Raw genomic sequence first — 17,601 nt, 5'->3', positions numbered from 1 at the left:
CTTCTTCTTCTTCTTCTTCTTCTTCTTCTTCTTCTTCTTCTTCTTCTCCTTCTCCTTCTCCTTCTCCTTCTCCTTCTCCTTCTCCTTCTCCTTCTTCTTCAAAACCCAGCAAGGCTTTTGAAGGTCAAACTCACAAAGGTGAGGTAGCCCCAGGAATTCTAACTGTTAAGCTAGTCCACACTCCACCTCCAGGACTCATCAGTGTGGCCTAAGCACACCTACTAGTTCCTGGCTCCAGCAGCTCTTCCCACGGTGAGCACTGACACTCTTTGGTCAACCTGTTTCTACTCAGTGTCAGTATGGTTTGCCTTGTGACCTCAGCCCTCTGTTGGATCCAAAACAAGTTACTACTAGTGAAGATGGGGCTCAGTGGCAGAGAACTTCTACAGCCGTGTGTCCACAGCTTGATTCCCAGCATGGCAAAAACCAAACAATCTAAACTACATGTGCTAGATGTTTTTGTTTCTTTCAGCCAATCTGTTTCTCTCTTCCTTTTCTTGTTCCTCTAGCACGCTCTCTTTCCCAACATCCCCTTCTTTTCTTTTCTTTCTCCAACTTCCTCTGGAGAGCTAACACAGACCTTATGCATTCGTGGCAAGCATTGCATTACTGAGCTACATCCTCAGCCCTTAAGCATTCGTAGGCAGTTTTTCTTACTGTTTAACATGGGAGAGTAGACTTTCGACAATCCTGACTTATCAGAGTGGGTTGCATTCTCAAGTGTAAACAAGCCTGTGTGCCCTTGGGATCTAGAGTCTCTTTTGCCAAGCTTCCTAAGGTTTTTGTTTGCGTGTATGAATCTATGTGAGTGTATGCCACACATTTAGGTGCCCTCCAAGGCTAGAAGATGCCTTGAAACTGCAGTTACAGGCAGTTGTGAGCCAACTAATATGGATGTTGGGAACTGAACTCATGTCCTGTAGAAGAACAAGTGCTGTTCATCACTGAGCCACCTTTCCAGCCCCTCAAGAGTCATTTTTATCAGAAGTAAAAGTTACAGCTGTTATGGATGTCTCCCTTTCCTACATCTTAGAGTGTGTGTGTGTGTGTGTGTGTGTGTGTGTGTGTGTGTGTGTGTGCGCGCGTGCACGCATATTTTGCTAAGGATGGAACCAAGGGCTTTACATGTGCTACTAGGCAAGTGGTCTACCACTTAGCCATCAGCCATAGACTGAGCCTGCTTTCTCGATTTTTTAACATGGTCAGAAATGAAGGGGTGAACTGGCAAGATGGCTCAATAGACAAAGGGACTTGCTAAGAAAGCCTGTTGATCTCTGAAGTGTACTCTGACCTTCACATATGTACCACAAACACACAGCATGCACACACACAAAGATAGTACTTCTTTATAAACATATATGGGAAACATTATTACATAGCTCTAATCCCAAAGAACCTTGTGCAAGAACATTTTAAAGTATGTATATTTCTTTGCATCATAAAGTATGAAGTGAACATGAAATGTGCATGATGAGGTAAAGGTGGCTTATACAAAGCAAACAATCTGTGCTGCATTTCACTGTCAACAATGAACCACTGATGGCGTCTCATAAGTGACAAAAAGATTTCTACTAAGGTTGGGAATAAGCTTAGTGGTAGTGCAGAAGGATCTCAGTACAATTACCAACATCACCAAAACAAAACATAGGAAACAAACAGCCTCATTTGCACTTAGAAAAATCATTTTTATAGTAAACAGCTTGAGTATGGAAAACAATGCTAGAAGAATAATAACAAAGTTGGGGTGGGTGTGGTAGTGCACATCTTTTATCCCAGCAGAGGAGGCAGAGGCAGGCTGATTTCTCTGAGTTCAAGGCCAGCCTTGTCTACATAATGAGCTACAGGACAGCAAGAATTACAGTGAGACCCTGCCTCAAAACAACAATAATAAAGTTATGGCAAAAGTCAAAGGGCTATGCAACCAAGTAAATATTTAGAACTAAACTATATAATAGCATGCAACAGTATAAAAGAATAAGATTAATCCTCATAGCTAAATGAAAAGAATGAAGTTGCAAACCACAGATTCAGTGTTGCACCTTTTAAATCAAGCAACCACATTACAATGTACATCTTCTACAGTTACAGAGTAAACCAGAAAGGTGTCCATAGGTGGGACTCAATGATGCCTTTAATAGTATCTGTTAATGTTTTTATTCTTTAAGGAAAAATGTATTTGTGTGTTAACTTTTAGTGTAAAACTCCAGTAAGTCAGAATTGAGGCAGGAAGACTTCAAGTTTAAGGACAGTTTGGGCTACATACTAATGCATAATCTTTATGAAAACAAAAAACAAAACCAAGGACAGGAACATAAGGTGACTTCATACAGTACTGTAAAGCAGTGAGGGAGCAATTGTGAAAAGAAGACAAACCTGGTAGGGTCCACTTCAAAGCTGACATGTTGCCAATCTGAAGATGTAATAACGATACGTAATAAAGGGTCCAGGAGCTTTTGTAGGTAAGTAGCACCATATACCTAACGAAACACACAATTAAACACTAAACCATACATGCTGCATTAAAAAGATAATCAACCTAGCACATTCTGTAAGTCATTTCTTCTCAACAGACTTAGTGTACACATAACCACAACATGAATGATACAAACCTTGAAACAGAATGTCATTATCTTACTGGCCAAGCTGTTGCCTCGGAAGAGTGTCTGCATGGAATCTGCCAGCTCTACTTCCTTAGAAAACATGTTCCAGAGCAGCTGGTAGAGCAAATGCCGAGAATCAAACAGAGTGACCAGAACACGAGCCAGCTCATCCTGGTAACAAAACAGAATCAGGTTTGTGTGAATAATTTTACTTTTTTCTTATGTAGATTTAAAAATTTGAAAAAGGTTAGAAAAGAGGCAAATCTAACGTTCACAGTCACCTGTTAAAGTCAAGGTGAATGATTACTCCTAAGATTTATATTATCCACAGAAGATGACTTTTAAACCTGTTTCCAACTGATATTGATAGTGCTAAGGATTAACTGTTGTAAGATATGAGTCTTTACTGCAGACTGACTTCCAAAAATTGGCCCATATTAACAAGAGTTCACTTTGAACAGACTGTTTCTTAGAACTGACTAAATAAAATACCACAAAGGCAGAAAAACAACAAAAATGCAAACACCGAAGAATTACTTAAAAATCAGAAAGGGTGTGGAGGCATGTCTAAGCATTTAAAACCCAAAACTCAGTCAGATTTACATACAACTAGAGAATTAGGATTGAAGTCAACCTTTTATTATTTATATAATAAATATATAAAGCTCCAAACAATAATAAAGGCCATCACAGTCGAAAAGCCCTATCCTAAGTCTGGCTTGGTCCCAGGGTTACAAGAGCAAGGCCCTGGAGGAAGGGAAAAGACTGAATAATCCTAACCACAAATACCCAGGAAGCCAGAGAATTACAAAGACTCAGCATTCTACTTTATTCCCACAAAAACACAATACAGCTTTGACAAAATATAAAAATTCTACCTTCCATTATCAAGTTAAGGAAAAAGGACAAGAATTTAGGGACAAATTGGAAGTTGTTGGGTTTAGGATCCAGCTTGGGTGGGGGAGGGGGGCTTGCCTAGGTACTGGTTTAAATTTAGAGCCTCATGTTAAACATATTTCTACTCTCATTTCTTCTCCTAAATCCCGAAAACTCTAAACAACTGAATTTTAAAACATGCATTTACATAATCAAATAAATTTTTTAAATTTTTGTTCACTTTAAATAAAGTTTTAACAAATATGATAGTCCACACTTTTAATCACAGTACCCAGGAAGTGAAGGCTGGAAGATCATAAACCTGAGGCTGGGCTGAGTTATATAGGAGATCCAACGGTGGGGGTGAGGGGGGTAAGGAGAAGGTATTGTTCATAGGTGCCCACAATTCCTCAGCAGCTCTAGCTAATATGGCTGGTCCTGAGGTTTTTGTGTGTGTTTCTTTTGCTTTGCTTTAAAAAGTATTCAAGCCATAGTGAAATCTTGTCTTTTAAAAGAAAAACAAAAGGGGTGGGGTGTGAGGAGCCAAGGCTATCAACCTGTGGGACCAGACTCCTTTGAGGATTACACAACACTTTTACAAGGGTTCCAGTTCAGATATCAGATATTTAAATTGCAATTCATAATAGCAAATTTAAAGTTATGAAGAAGCAATACAAATAACTTTATGGTTGGGGGTCACCACAACATGAGGGAACTGTATTAAAGGGTAGCAGCATTAGGAGGTTGAGAAACACTGGTGTTTGTGATCAAAAGACATTGTTTATATGTATGAAACTGTCAAAGAAGGAAAGTAATTTAGAAGCTGGAGAGATGGCTCAGCCATTAAGAACACTGGCTGCTCTTCCAGAGGACCATATTCAATTCCCAGAAACCACATGCAGCTTACAAGCCATTTTACTTTAGCTCCACTTTCAGGGATCTAACAGCTTTACCAGGCCTCTTTGGGCACTGTACACACATGGTGTATAAACATACATGCAGGTAAAATATCTATATACATAAAATAAAAATCAATAAAATCTAAAAAAAACCTAAGTAACTGAGGCCAGCTATGCCTTTAATCCTTGCAACAAAAGGCAAAAATCCTTTGTGCATTTGAAGCTACAGCCTGGTTTTAACATAAGAAATTCTAGATCAGACAGGCATAGGAAGAGACAGCCTATCTCCAAAAAAGTAAAAAAATAAAAAGTATTTAATAAAGAAATTAATTAATTAAAGTTATTTAATATAATGCTCAGAAATCCTTACTGTAGGAAAATGAAACAATGCTTCTTAGACTTAAATCAACTTTTGTTTTCTTGTGTTAGGGGTAATCTCATGCATGATAGACAAAAATCTCTACCACTAGGCTGCATCACCAGACCTTGAGTCTTTATTAAGAAAATTACTAAAGTATCTTTAATTACAGGTAAATACTAAAAAGAATTCAGAATATTTATTTATAATACATTTGAAGATGTATAAGGTAAGTTTCAGGCCAGCCAGAGCCACAAGGTGGAACCCTTCCTCGTCTTTAAAGAAAAACAAACAAACAAAAAAAAAAGCAAACAAACAAAAAAACCAAACAGACAATTAAGAACAAAGCTCATGTTAAATAGTCTTACTAAAATCAAACTGAATCAAATCAAAACAATCACAGAAGCATATTAAAAAGTGGCGGCGGCAGCAAGGATACTCTAGAGCAGAAACAGAGCAGGAACATTTGAGGAACAAAAAGAAGGCAAAGATAAGGCAGGGACAGGATTAGGTATAGGAATATAAACCAGGGCAAAGAATGTGAGCTTTATTTCTAGATGTATAAAACATAATCTCACAGACTCTGTTTGTAACTTCTAGGTATTTTTTAATGTATATATCCAGTTTGAGTGTAGGAGTACACATGTGTCCATGGAAGTCGGAAAGGGACCTCGATCTCTTGGAGCATGTGAGCATCTGTTTATGAGCTGTCCCATGTGCATGCTAGGATCTGAACTCCAGTCCTTTTATACAGCAGCAAGTACTCTTAACCACCAAACCATCTCTCCTGCCTCTTCTACAGGTGGATTTTCTTGGGTTTTGTTGTTGTTCATTTTATGTGAATGGCTGCTTTACCTATGGAGACTGGAAGAGAGCACCCAAACGCCTAGGACTGGAGTTGCAAGCTGTTGTAAGTGACCATGTGAGAGCTGAGAATCCAACCCCAGCCATTGGAAGATTGCTGTCCTGTCTTTCTGGTTACTTACTCTTCCATCTACAGCTTTTAAGCAAAAACTAAGATTAGCTTAGTAATTCGAAGTTGCTCTTATTCAAGTCTTTTTTTTTTTTTTTTTTTCAAACCACATGGCTTTAGGAAGGGGGGGGAGACAGGGCTTCACTGTATAGTTCCAGCTGGCCTGGAACTTGCTGTGTAGACCAGACTGATCTTGAACTCACAGAGATCTGTCTGCCTTTGGCTCTCCAATGCTGGGATTAAAGACATAGGCAACAACACAGGGATCCACATGGATTTCGGAAATGGAAACGAGCCAGAGCTTCCTCCAAGCTTTCAAATGTGTTAAGAATGCTCTAGTTTTACGGGTGGAGGGTGCAGCTCCGTGATAAAGCAGCTGCCTAACATGTATGAGGTCCTGCCAGCAATCTCCAGAACACAAAATAAACAGAAGGCCAAAAAGCCATCTATGTCCACAGTATTTTATTGGTCCATTTTGTTTTGAGACAGGGTCTTATGTAGCCCAAGCTGGCCTTGAACTTGCTACGTAGCCAAAGATGACCTTTGATTCTTGATTCTCTTGCCTCTACTTTCCAAGTGCTGGGATTACAAGTGTGTGCCACCATATCTAGTACACCTTCAACTGCAGATTTCAAATGCAAATGATAAGATGTCAAATAAAAATTAAGTTATATAAGGCAAAGGTAGTTATCAACATAAATCACAGATAACAGATTTAGCATTATTTAACAACTAACATTAGGTTTACTAGTTACTTTAATATGTAAACATGGGATCACATTAGCAGTTTTACATTTTCTTTTCATTTGTGATTAAATGGACTTTTTCACAGGGGTGGAATGAAAGAAAATACTAGTCAAGGGTAGGAGTACCAATCACTTCTCCATAGTTGAAAATAAAATATTAAAAAAAAAGTTTAGTGGCTCAAGTTGGTCTATTTTTATTTTTTGCAACAGTCTTATAGTGCTCAAGCTGGCCTCGAACTCACTATTTAAGCAAGGAAGGCCTTGAACTTCTGATCCTCCTGTGCCGCCGCCCCCCCCCCCCCCCCCCCCGCAAGTGCTAAGATTACAGACATGCACAACCATGATGGATTTTCTGGGGTGCTGGGAAATGCATTCTGCCAACTGAGCTTCATTCTCAGCTCTATATTACATAATTTTTTCTAGTTCTTAAACTTGAGCAGTTCACTTAATAAACATTTCTGAACACACTTATTTTGAAGCACTGGCTCTGTCAGGCATTCCATGTCTCTTCTTTCTCAATAAACTTACCCACTGAGAACAAGGCACCACATTGGCCAGAGCCATAGCTATAGGGAGCTCTCCCTGGTCTCCCATCATTGTGACCAGTTCCACAAGTCTCTCAAAACGATCTGCCAACACGGTTTCAGCAAGTGTGTCGAATTCTGTCCCTTGTTGAAGGATTTTTGTCAGAACCTCCATAAATGTAGCTCTTGTCTGGAGATCCTTGTGGTAACCTAGCCCTGCCAAGGACAGACAGATGTGAATTTACTACCACAGACTGACTGAAGCAGTTTTCATTCACATGTCATGACAACTCTGAGTTTTCATTGTTTTATGTACAGGAGTGTTTCGTATGTAGGTATATCTGGGTACCACATGTGTGCCTGGTTACCATGGAACCCAGGAGGCACTATCATATCCCCCCACCCCCCGAGCCTGGAGTTACAGACGGTTATGAGCCGCCAGGTGGCTGCTGGGAATTAAAACCAGGGCCTCGAAAAGAATAGCGGGGGCTCTAAACCAATGAGCAAGTTTTCCAAACCAGCCCTCAAGGTTTTATATTTCTTTTTTGTTTTGTTTGTTTGAGACAGGGTCACTGTGTAGCCTTGACTGTCCTGGAACTCAGTGTGTAGACCACATGGCCTTGAACTCAAAGATCCTCCTGTTTCTGGGTTTAAAGCTACGCACCGCCGTGCTGGGCCAGTTTGATATGTAGCTTTCACCTGCTCTCACCTATGGAGTGCATGAGTCCACTGTCCACATTAGCATTGAGTAAGTTTGACATTGCAAGCACCGTACAGTGCCTCAGGGATGCCAGCCTCCGAGACATGCCACGCTTCCTGCCACCTGTTTGTGCATTTTCATCTTCAACTTCACTACAGTCATTCAAAAGGTTCATAAATAATGTGAAGTACCTGGGAAACACAAGAATTGACCTTTATACAGCAAAGGCCACACCAACCAGAAAGCTAGACACACATTCTTAGTAATCATATACGACACTATGTGTGGCTGTGAATACTTGCTTTTCTAATGTGGGGTAAGAAGTCAAAGTGGCTCATTATTAAGGTGCTGTGAGAATTATTTTATCCTGACAAAGTACAGTATTCATTTCATGACATAGGCACTAAAGATGTGCAACATTTGCTGGCAAATGTCATTTTTAATATTTAGGTACAAAATTGATGTTCCAAATAGTTTAAGACATGGTCATTTTAAGTGACTTAACAAAGCAATCTAGATTTGTTAACAACAACAAAAAATCAATAACAATTTTTTCTTTATAAAACACAACAAAATTACTTTCCTATCATGGTCCTATGATTTCACAAATAGATAAGGTATGTTTTATGAGAGCAGCTAATGGCAACAATATAAAAGCAATTAGGTCTACTTTTAAATAATTAGCTACTTTGGTTACATTTCTTTGTTTGGTAGGGAGGAAGCTCTATTTGCTTTTTGCTGTGATTTTTGTTGGTTGAAATTTACTTAAGAAATAACTGTGATTTGGCCTCCATCAGTTCTACCCCATCTCCTTCTTCAGGCTGTAGTGGAAGACCAGCGAGGAGTGATACTACAGCTTCCATGCTTGCTTGGTCCAAATCTCTAAAGAAAAATAATTTAGAAACTATGAGACTTTCAGACATGAACTTAAGGAGCTCTTTATTCCACTAACTAAACTATAAGCACAACCTAAATAACATAAGCAAATATACCAAGCCAAGAACATTCACACACAAAGACTTCAAACTGGTGGGGAAACTTACAGAAAAGTAATTTTTAGCATAATATCTATGTTAAATCAAAATGATGGGGCTTAGGATGTAGTCCATTTTAACATCTACAAATCTTAGGTTCAAGTTCCAACATCACAACATAAAAAACTCAATGGACAGTGGTGGCACATGCCTTTAATCCCAGTATTCAGGAAACAGAGGCAGGCAGATCTCTGAGTTTGTGGCCAGCCTGGTCTACAGACAGAGTGAGTTCCAGGACAGCCAAGGCTACACAGAGAAACTCTGTCTTGAAAAAAAAAAAAACAGAAACAAATAATGATGATGAAGAAGATAATGATAAAGAAGTAACTCAATCAACCAATAAATAAAAAGTATATACTACTAAGTTACAGCTGGCCAGAGAAACAGATGAAGTTGTCATACAGATAATAGTTACCATTTCTGATATGTATCAATCACCTGTCATTAAAGCACCTAAGCAATTATTTCTTAACAAGACTTACTACAATTATATTCCTCAATCAATACCTTTATCTAATCATAAAGTAATACAATCTAATACTTTATATATCTTCTTTCTCAATAACTGTTAACCATTCTTCTCAAGCCAACACCACTTTCCTTAGCCTCTTGCATATTTGTTTTAACTAAAACAACTTTCCATTAAAACAAAAAAAGAAACTTTATACTTAAAATGCAAAAGTTTACAACTTACAAAACAACTTAAATAAAGTGTGTTATGCACCTAACAGCTATACCTGTTATCCTGAGTATTAAAACATGATAGTACTTTAAGGTCTCTTTACTCTCCCTGTTTTTGTTTTGTTTTACCTTGTAAGACACTTTACATCATCATCTGCTGCTTGGTTTGATGTTCCCATAACCCAGTCTGTTAGGTATTCTACCATCTTATTCCTGCAGAATGATGAAAAAAAAAAAAAAAAAAAAAAAAAAGAGCAAATTTTTAACACACATACTTACTGTCTGATTATTAGGAAAAAAATTTTATTACACAGTCAGCCTTAGCCTTCTGACTGTTGGGATGGCAGGTGTACACCAACACATCAAAAGACTATTCTATGACACGGCAAATGGTCAAGAAATCCAGTGTGATTTCATAGACCAGATACTGCTATCAGGAGTAACGAACATCAGGGTACAAAGAGACACAACTTTGATACTGATCCTTTGCTATACTGCCAATGTAAAAACAATCAAACTTTTAGTGCCCATGATTTAGTTTTAGAAGAGATTAAATAAAAAGACAGAAAACAAAACAGAAAAACAGATGCCCATGGGTAGAGTTTAGAGAAACTTGAACGACAGTCAGAAAAACAAGTAGGCACACACTCCTTTAGCCACCTCCCTCCCCCAAACAACCAAGCACTACACCATTCAACACTCGACTCCACATAGTCACAAGACCCGCCCGCTCTTCTGAGAGCTCACCTAAATTTCATCTCTTGACAAAATGAGAGATCATCTCTTCTTGCCATCATTACTTCAACTAACTGACACAGTTTTGTTTTTATTTGAATTGCATGGACCATATTCCCAAGAACACGAACATATCTAATTAAATATAAAATTAAAAAAAGATTAGATATGAACAAAAGATAAGGTATTCTAAATGCTTTACTCTTAAAGTAAATATAACTTTATACTTTAAATTTTGTTTAGGTAGGAACATACACAACTTTTGATTATCTTACTGTGACAGTTTATACTAGGTGAATAGTAAAAAAAAAAAAAAAAAAGGCAAATTATTTCATCATACCCATTTCATCCTACCATCTTCCCAGTGTGTAAGAGGTCTTACCTCTTAAAATGTGACTCTGCTATGATTCAGTAGCAGAATGCTTACCTGACCAGGTTTAACATCATTGTTTCAATGCTAGCTTGTCCCAGATGCTCAGAGCTCCCTTCGGTATGATTATCCAGCAGGTTCTTCATTATGGCTATGGTTTGTTCTACAAACTGAGTATTGCTATCAGTTAATAATACCTACACAGAGAACAAAATACATTAGTGATATCACATCAATGCACAGAAAACACATCACCAGAACAACAGCACATTCAGGAAGACCACAGGCAAATATACAAACACACTGATTCACACAGGTATTATTAGTTCATATATCCAAGATTCCTAACTCCAGGCACACCCAGCGGCCTGAGTTCTGTAGAAGTAGGCCGATCCTTACATAACATCATTTTTTTTCTCTAATTATAACAATTTTTTAAATTGTGCATGAATTATCATGTTGGTACCTAATTTAAATAATTTAAAAGAAACAGTCTTCATTTATTTCAAATGTATTATTAAATTCATAGAGAAGGGTAAAAAACAAAGTGGAGAAGACTTCACCTGTCCTTGAGAGTCAAAAAACTTGCTGATGGTATTCTTCAGTTTGTTAAACAACATTGGATACAGAGCAGGACTCAACTCCAGACCCACCAGGTCCTTAACATTGGTCCGTATCTGAAGCCCCACTTTTTCATGGTTACACACCATTAAGGACAGAAGCCGGTCCATAAATCTGCTGACAGGTGTATCAACATTCCCTTCGGAAGACATTACGGAAATCATAGACCCTTTGCGCTCACTGACAGGGCCCATAGGTGGGCTGTAGGTTGCTAGGCCAGAGCTGCTTCTTTGTTGCAGGCACACCCCTCCAAGGGCACAAAGGAAGCCAGTCATGTTGATCCACTCCTGCAGAGAGTCTGTGTCAGACAAGTCTATGGATCCTCCTCCACTGACATGGGACATCCGTCTCTTAACAATGGTCTTATGAAGGCTTTCGGCAGCCTAAACATGACATGTTTGTGAAAAGAATGAATTCAACATAAATTGACTAAAATTTTACAAATTTATTTCTTTTCCATCTCTTCCAGCAGGAAAAGTACATTTTATATTTTAAAAAAGAAAGCCTGAAATTACATTATATATTATTTTTTTAATTCTAGTTTCATGTATATAAATGTTTTGCTTGCGTGTGTATCTGTGTACCATGTGTGTGCCTGGTGTCTAAAAAGGCCACTCCTGATGAGACCTGATAGACTAGGGTCAGAGGGAAGTGCAGGAAGACCTCCTCTATCAGTAGACTGGGACTGGGGGAGGGACATGGGTGGAGAAGATGGAGGGAGGGTGGGAGTGGGAGGGACGAGGAAGGGGGATACAGTTGAGACACAAAGTGAATAAACTGTAATTAATAAAAATACATATATACATACATACATAAGGCTAGGGGAGGATGTTAGATCCCCTAGAATTGGTATGATAGCCATTGTAAGCCACCATGTGGTTGCTGGGAATTGAACTCAGGTTCTCTAGAAGAGCAGCCAGTGCTCTTAACCACTAAGCCATCTCTCCAGTCCCTACCATACACATTTTTAGAGAGCTACATTTTTCGTCATAGCTAGACTACTAAAATCAACCTGAAGTGTCAAATTCTTTTAAAAATCTCTGATGGTCCTAACACTGATGAACCTTAAAAAGAAAGAGAAAAGAAGCCAGTCACAAAGGCTTATAATCTATGATTCCATTTCTACAAAATGGCCAGAAAGGGTAATTTTGTCAAAATAGAACATATATTACACCAGGCAGCGATGGTGCACACCTTTAACCCCAGTGCTAGAGAGGCAAAGGCAGGCATATCTCTGAGTTCAAGGCCAGCCTGATCTACAGAATAAGTTCCAAGACAGCCCAGGATATACAGAGAAAATGTCTTGGGGAAAAAAAAAATCAAAACAAAACCAGAAAAAGAACATAGATTAGCAGCTACTCAAGGCTAGAGCAGTGAAGAGAAAGAAGTAGGAAAAATGGCAAGTTAAAGCTAGAAATAGCTAACTGGGGGAGGGGTCATTCTTTGAGAGGATGAAAATGAATTAAAATTGACTGTGTATCCACTGACAGTTACACAATTCTGTGACTATACTAAAAACAATCACTAGACTGGTCACTTTATGAGAGAGAATTCTATAGCATATGAATTATTTGCTGATTGAAAGCTATCCTAGTAAGAAAAACTTTGTGATCTAAAGCTGTATTATTTCCTCAAAACAACTTTTTCTTGCTCTAAGTGACCATAACAAAAAAAACAGCAATGAGAGAATAAACAGTTTCCCTCGAAGACCTAATAATGAGAACAGTATGGGTGACACAAACTAATTATATACAAATACCAATTAATTATTAATTTCTGGGGTAACTGGTGATAGATGATGAATGATATACTTGATAATAATAGTTAAATGTTCAAACTTTAAAATTGCATTTAACCTTAAAATGGGCTTAATTTGTCTGCTCAGCAGACCCTTTACTTACAGAGTATCTAACAGCACAGCATAATGGGCCAGACAGGGTGGCACACCTCTGTAGTGCCGGCACTTGAAAAGTTAAGGCAGGAGGATTACTGCAAGCTCAAGGACAGCCTGTCCTACTTACCAAGTTCTAGGCAGCAAAGATGAATAACCAGATCTTGTCTCAAAACAAATGTACAGCATGAGAACTGTTAAAAATTTTGTTTTTTTCTCTATATACCACTGTTACATCTTTTCTAAAAGTTCTCTGAAATACTTTGAAGAAGGGAAAAAGAACACCAAAGAGCAAATGCTCTTTCAGCTAAGTGATTTCTAGCAGAGATATTTAGTATTTCTGTGGTGATGTAAACTTTTACATCTCTACTGTCCAACAGAGTAAATAAATGCTTAATTTTGGCTACTGTAAAACTGAAAAAATAAGTTTAACTTAATAAATTTGAACAAGTTATAAGTTACAGTCTAGCAGACACATGTGGCTAATAGTTACAGGATGAGGCAGAGCAGACCTAGATGAAGCACAAGTAGTCTTGAAATAACCCCATATAGCATCCTCCTCTGTGCAGCTCACAAGATTACTTAAATGAAACAACAGATACACAAAACCTTCGCTGGACAAACTCACCTGGCCATCTTCCATTTTGGCTTTTGGGTAGTTAAGGATTAGTTTTGTCGCCTGCTCCCACTTTGCATGTGTATCTTCCCAGGCCTAAAATGAAGTCAAGTGTCACTAGGAGTAAACCCAACATGATGACGCCAACACGGAACTGCAGGTTTTGAGTACCCTACTTGTAATAAGCACATAGCTCAGCTTTGCTTCTCAAGTTGTTCCTGATCACACAACTAACATGAGGGTAGGGGCCTGGGAAGGATGTTGCTGCTGCTGAGGCCATACCTCAGTGTTTCCTGAAGTAGGGTGCTCAATGCGCCTTAGCAGGGCCATCACTCTTTTCTGGAGTGCTGCTCTTCCTAAGCAAAGGAAACAAGCAAACCCAGTTAGTGCTTAGAGCTGTCTTCCCATCTAGGAACTTGCTAAGCCCCCCAACCCCACACCCTATCAGAGCAGAGTGAAGGAATGAAACAAATGATCCTGCACTCTCACCAGTCTCTACAAGAGTACTGATCTCCAACTCCATAATGTCTCGAATATAAAAAAGCCATCTCCTCACCTTTGTTCAGGCAAATATATGACTAGGTGTTTAAAATCTCCCCAATTACTATTCAAGCAGAGTAATTTCCATAGTCTATAAACAGTAACTTACAGTGCCAGTTATTAACAAATGGACACGGTAAAATTTCAGTTTCAAATGCCACTGAATTTTATCCTACCTTGCTCAGAAACAGATTTCAAGTAAACAGTTTGAATTAGCCCTGGAAACTTTCAAATACACTCTATTGTAAAAACAATTAGATGTTTAGTTAAAAAGAAAATTAGCCACATTTACCTGTTGACATCATATTGCTGACAGAGGCAAATTCCATGAATGTGTTATAATTGGGCAAGAAGTTGTGTACTGACACTTCATCCACCCCACACCGGATGTCAGCTTCCTCACAGAGGTGGCGGAAACAGGACATGGCAACCAGAACAGCTTCAGTGTCAGGGCTCCACAGAAACATATACAAGGCCACTTCTAGCTTGGTCTGGGCTTGTCGGCATATTGGTGGGGTTCCACTGCACCCCACTGTGCTATCCTGGGAGGCAGGAGGAATATACAGCAACTTGGGTGACTTTTATACAAACTCAACAACGTACCATCTATCACAGCACACGAAACTAACATGAACTCTCCTTCTTAACAATACATTTTTTTCCTGGTGTACCTCACTCTAAATGAGATGATATAAACCAATATATGGTTTACATAACAGTAGTGCATTTTAATTCAAATAGGTAGTGTCTTAGATTACAGAAATGTAAATAAAGTCTGTAACAAATATCCATGAAAGACACCACAACAGCAAGTCTCCTGAAGCAAACTATAATCCACCTGACATAAATGTCAAAAGAAGAGGAAACAACAGAAGGCGCTGTTTCTTAGAGGGAGGAATAAACACACAGTGGCACCGACTGTGCAATGACACACAAACTAACCCTGTAGCACAAAACATAGCAATCTGATCTGACTTTGCCGAAACACAAGGTTTAGAAACCCATGATAAAGCAAATGAAAAGCATGCAGGCAAAGCATGCACCGCAGCTGCTGCAGGCTTGGTAAAGCTTCCCCTTCACAGGCTACAGTAAAACCAAAGGCTGAAAGGCTATGCCTGAAAAACAAAACCCTCCATAATTCTTTTATAATTCTGCTCATATTATTATTTATATATTTTTTAAAAATTTATCCATTTATTATTTATACATGGTTCTGTCCATATGTATGCCTGCGCACTAGAAGAGGGCACCAGATCTCAAGTTAGATGGTTATGAGCTACTATATGGTTAGTGGGAATTAAACCCAGGGTCTTTAGGAACCTGAAAAGGCAATGTTCTTAATCTCTGAGCCATCTCTCCATCCCCCCGTAATTTATATTTTAAGAATATTTACATACAGAAATTAGTGTCCTGCTAGGCATAGCACTACAAACCTATAATCTCAGCTCTTATATGGAAGAGGGAAGAGAATCAAGGCCAGCCTGGCCTATATGGGACCCAGTTTAAAAATGTAAGGCTTGCCAAGCATGACTGCCCATAATCACAGCACTTGCAAGGCTGAAGCAGGAGGATTAAAGTGAATTCAAGATTAGGCTGGCCTACAAAGCAAAGACTGTGACTATGTATGTATGTATGTATGTATGTATGTATGTATGTATGTATATATATATATATGCAAACATTAAATCTTAACAATATATATATATATGCAAACAGAAAACATTAAATCTTAACAACACTTATCTATAATATTAACCAAAATAAAATACTGTGTTTTAATCCTTCTTTAGTTCAACTTCTGCATATGAATAGACTTTCTTATAGGGCTCACATCAGAATGTTTATAGCTATCAGCCACAGCATCAAATAATCAAGTGCTATTTACATTTTACCTACTTTAAACTTCACAGTAACTCTGGACCAACAATATTATACCTGTCTTGTTTAATTTTTTTTACTACTATTATTGTTTTCTGCTTTTTTTTTGGGGGGGGGGGAGTCTTACTAGGTAGACCAAGCTAGCTTCAAATTTGTCTCCTCTGGGATAGAGGAATAAAACCAACAGTTAAGGGCACTAAAAGCACTTCCTGCCGTTCCAGAGGACCTGGGTTTGCTTCCTAGCACTCACAACCATCTGTGACTCCAGTTCCATGGGAATAGAAGCCCTCTCTGACCTCTGTGGACAACAGGCACACACAAATGCACACATATACAGGTAGGCAAACCATCTATACACATTTTTTAAAAAATAAAATTTAAAAGGCTAGGCACAGTGGTACAGGCAAATATCTCAATTTGAGGCCAGACTGGTGTTCATAGGAAGTTCCAGGATTGCCAGGGATACATAGTGATATCCTGCCTTTAAAAACAACAACAACCAACCAACCAACCAAACAAACAAACAAAAAAACAACTAACTCGTGATCCTTCTGCCTCAGCCTCTAGAACCCTGGGGTTACAAGTTTGTTCCACCATGTCCTGCTACCTCCATTTTAAATCTGAGAAACTGAGGCACAGAGTTGTGAAGAAGTCGCCCAGGGTTCCAGAGTGGGCAGCAGTACAACTAAATTCTAAGCAATCTGTAACTAATGTGCTAAATTATTTAACTGAAATTTGCCAACATCCACTCAGAAAGATTAAGAGTGGACATGATGATGCAGGAGTTACAAAGAATGACCTACCATGGAAGAGTTTCCTTTTCCTTTCCGTAGAGGTGCTCCAGGGGTGCAGGTCCGTAGTAATTCATCATGGTCAACTGACATCTGAGTGGTATTTCCACTAGCAGGTACATCATACCCTCCATAAAGGAATAGGGAATGACAGGAACTTCTATCTGCCTGCTGGGAAAAAGAAGGAAGTTCTGCTGAAGCACTGACATCCGAGAAACACAGCACTAAGCAAGAGCTGACTTTTTGTTTAGGGCAGCCCTGGAAAGCCTTCCTCTCAACTCCAATGCTTCATCTTTAGGCACATTCATTTATCCACAGAGGTAAAGAGGCTGGTGCAATGTCTTTCCTTCAAATGCCTCTCATTTGCCCACCTTCCAAATCAAGCTCAACATGGATGCTTAGTGAAATAAAATCTATTACAAGAAAATTTTAACACTGTATGAGTTACAGATAATAATTTGGCCTTGTCAGGATAATTAGAACTTTACTTTTAAAGATAAAGTTATATGTTGGGTAAACTTATTCTGTGTGTGTGTGTGTGTGTGTGTGTGTGTGTGTGTGTCTGTCTGTCTGTCTGTCTGTCTGTCTCTGTCTCTCGCTTGCTTGGTACCTAGTAGTGGGATTACATGGTAATTCCATGTTTAAGTTCTGGGTGAATATTGTTTGTATTTGTGTGTGTGTGTGTGTGTGTATGTGTGAGAGTGTTTACATACATACATACATACATACATACATACATACATACATACATACATACATACATACATA

At 38.7% G+C, this 17,601-nt stretch overlaps 1 protein-coding gene across 6 annotated transcripts in view; it reads right to left on the bottom strand.

Annotated features, from left to right (window-relative positions):
• The window catches only part of Nf1 (neurofibromin 1), a 236,566-nt gene that overhangs the window by 120,399 nt on the left and 98,566 nt on the right, over positions 1-17,601 (bottom strand). For 5 of the 6 annotated variants that reach the window (XM_055620212.1, XM_055620216.1, XM_055620214.1 and 2 more), the window contains 13 exons: positions 16,846-17,004; positions 14,457-14,706; positions 13,907-13,980; positions 13,637-13,720; positions 11,060-11,500; positions 10,554-10,693; positions 10,139-10,261; positions 9,521-9,604; positions 8,442-8,558; positions 7,686-7,867; positions 6,981-7,192; positions 2,610-2,771; positions 2,374-2,477 (listed from right to left, as the gene is read on the bottom strand). In XM_055620212.1, the coding sequence (XP_055476187.1) occupies positions 2,374-2,477; positions 2,610-2,771; positions 6,981-7,192; positions 7,686-7,867; positions 8,442-8,558; positions 9,521-9,604; positions 10,139-10,261; positions 10,554-10,693; positions 11,060-11,500; positions 13,637-13,720; positions 13,907-13,980; positions 14,457-14,706; positions 16,846-17,004 (2,132 nt within the window). The remainder of the gene's footprint in view (positions 1-2,373; positions 2,478-2,609; positions 2,772-6,980; positions 7,193-7,685; positions 7,868-8,441; positions 8,559-9,520; positions 9,605-10,138; positions 10,262-10,553; positions 10,694-11,059; positions 11,501-13,636; positions 13,721-13,906; positions 13,981-14,456; positions 14,707-16,845; positions 17,005-17,601) is intronic. The other variant, XM_055620213.1, reaches the window with a different exon arrangement.

The sequence above is a fragment of the Psammomys obesus genome, unplaced genomic scaffold (genome assembly GCF_907164565.1).
Source record: "Psammomys obesus unplaced genomic scaffold, mPsaObe1.curated_primary_1811, whole genome shotgun sequence".
NCBI classification, from domain to species: Eukaryota; Metazoa; Chordata; class Mammalia; order Rodentia; family Muridae; genus Psammomys; species Psammomys obesus.
This window is presented reverse-complemented; position numbering and strand designations above follow the sequence as displayed.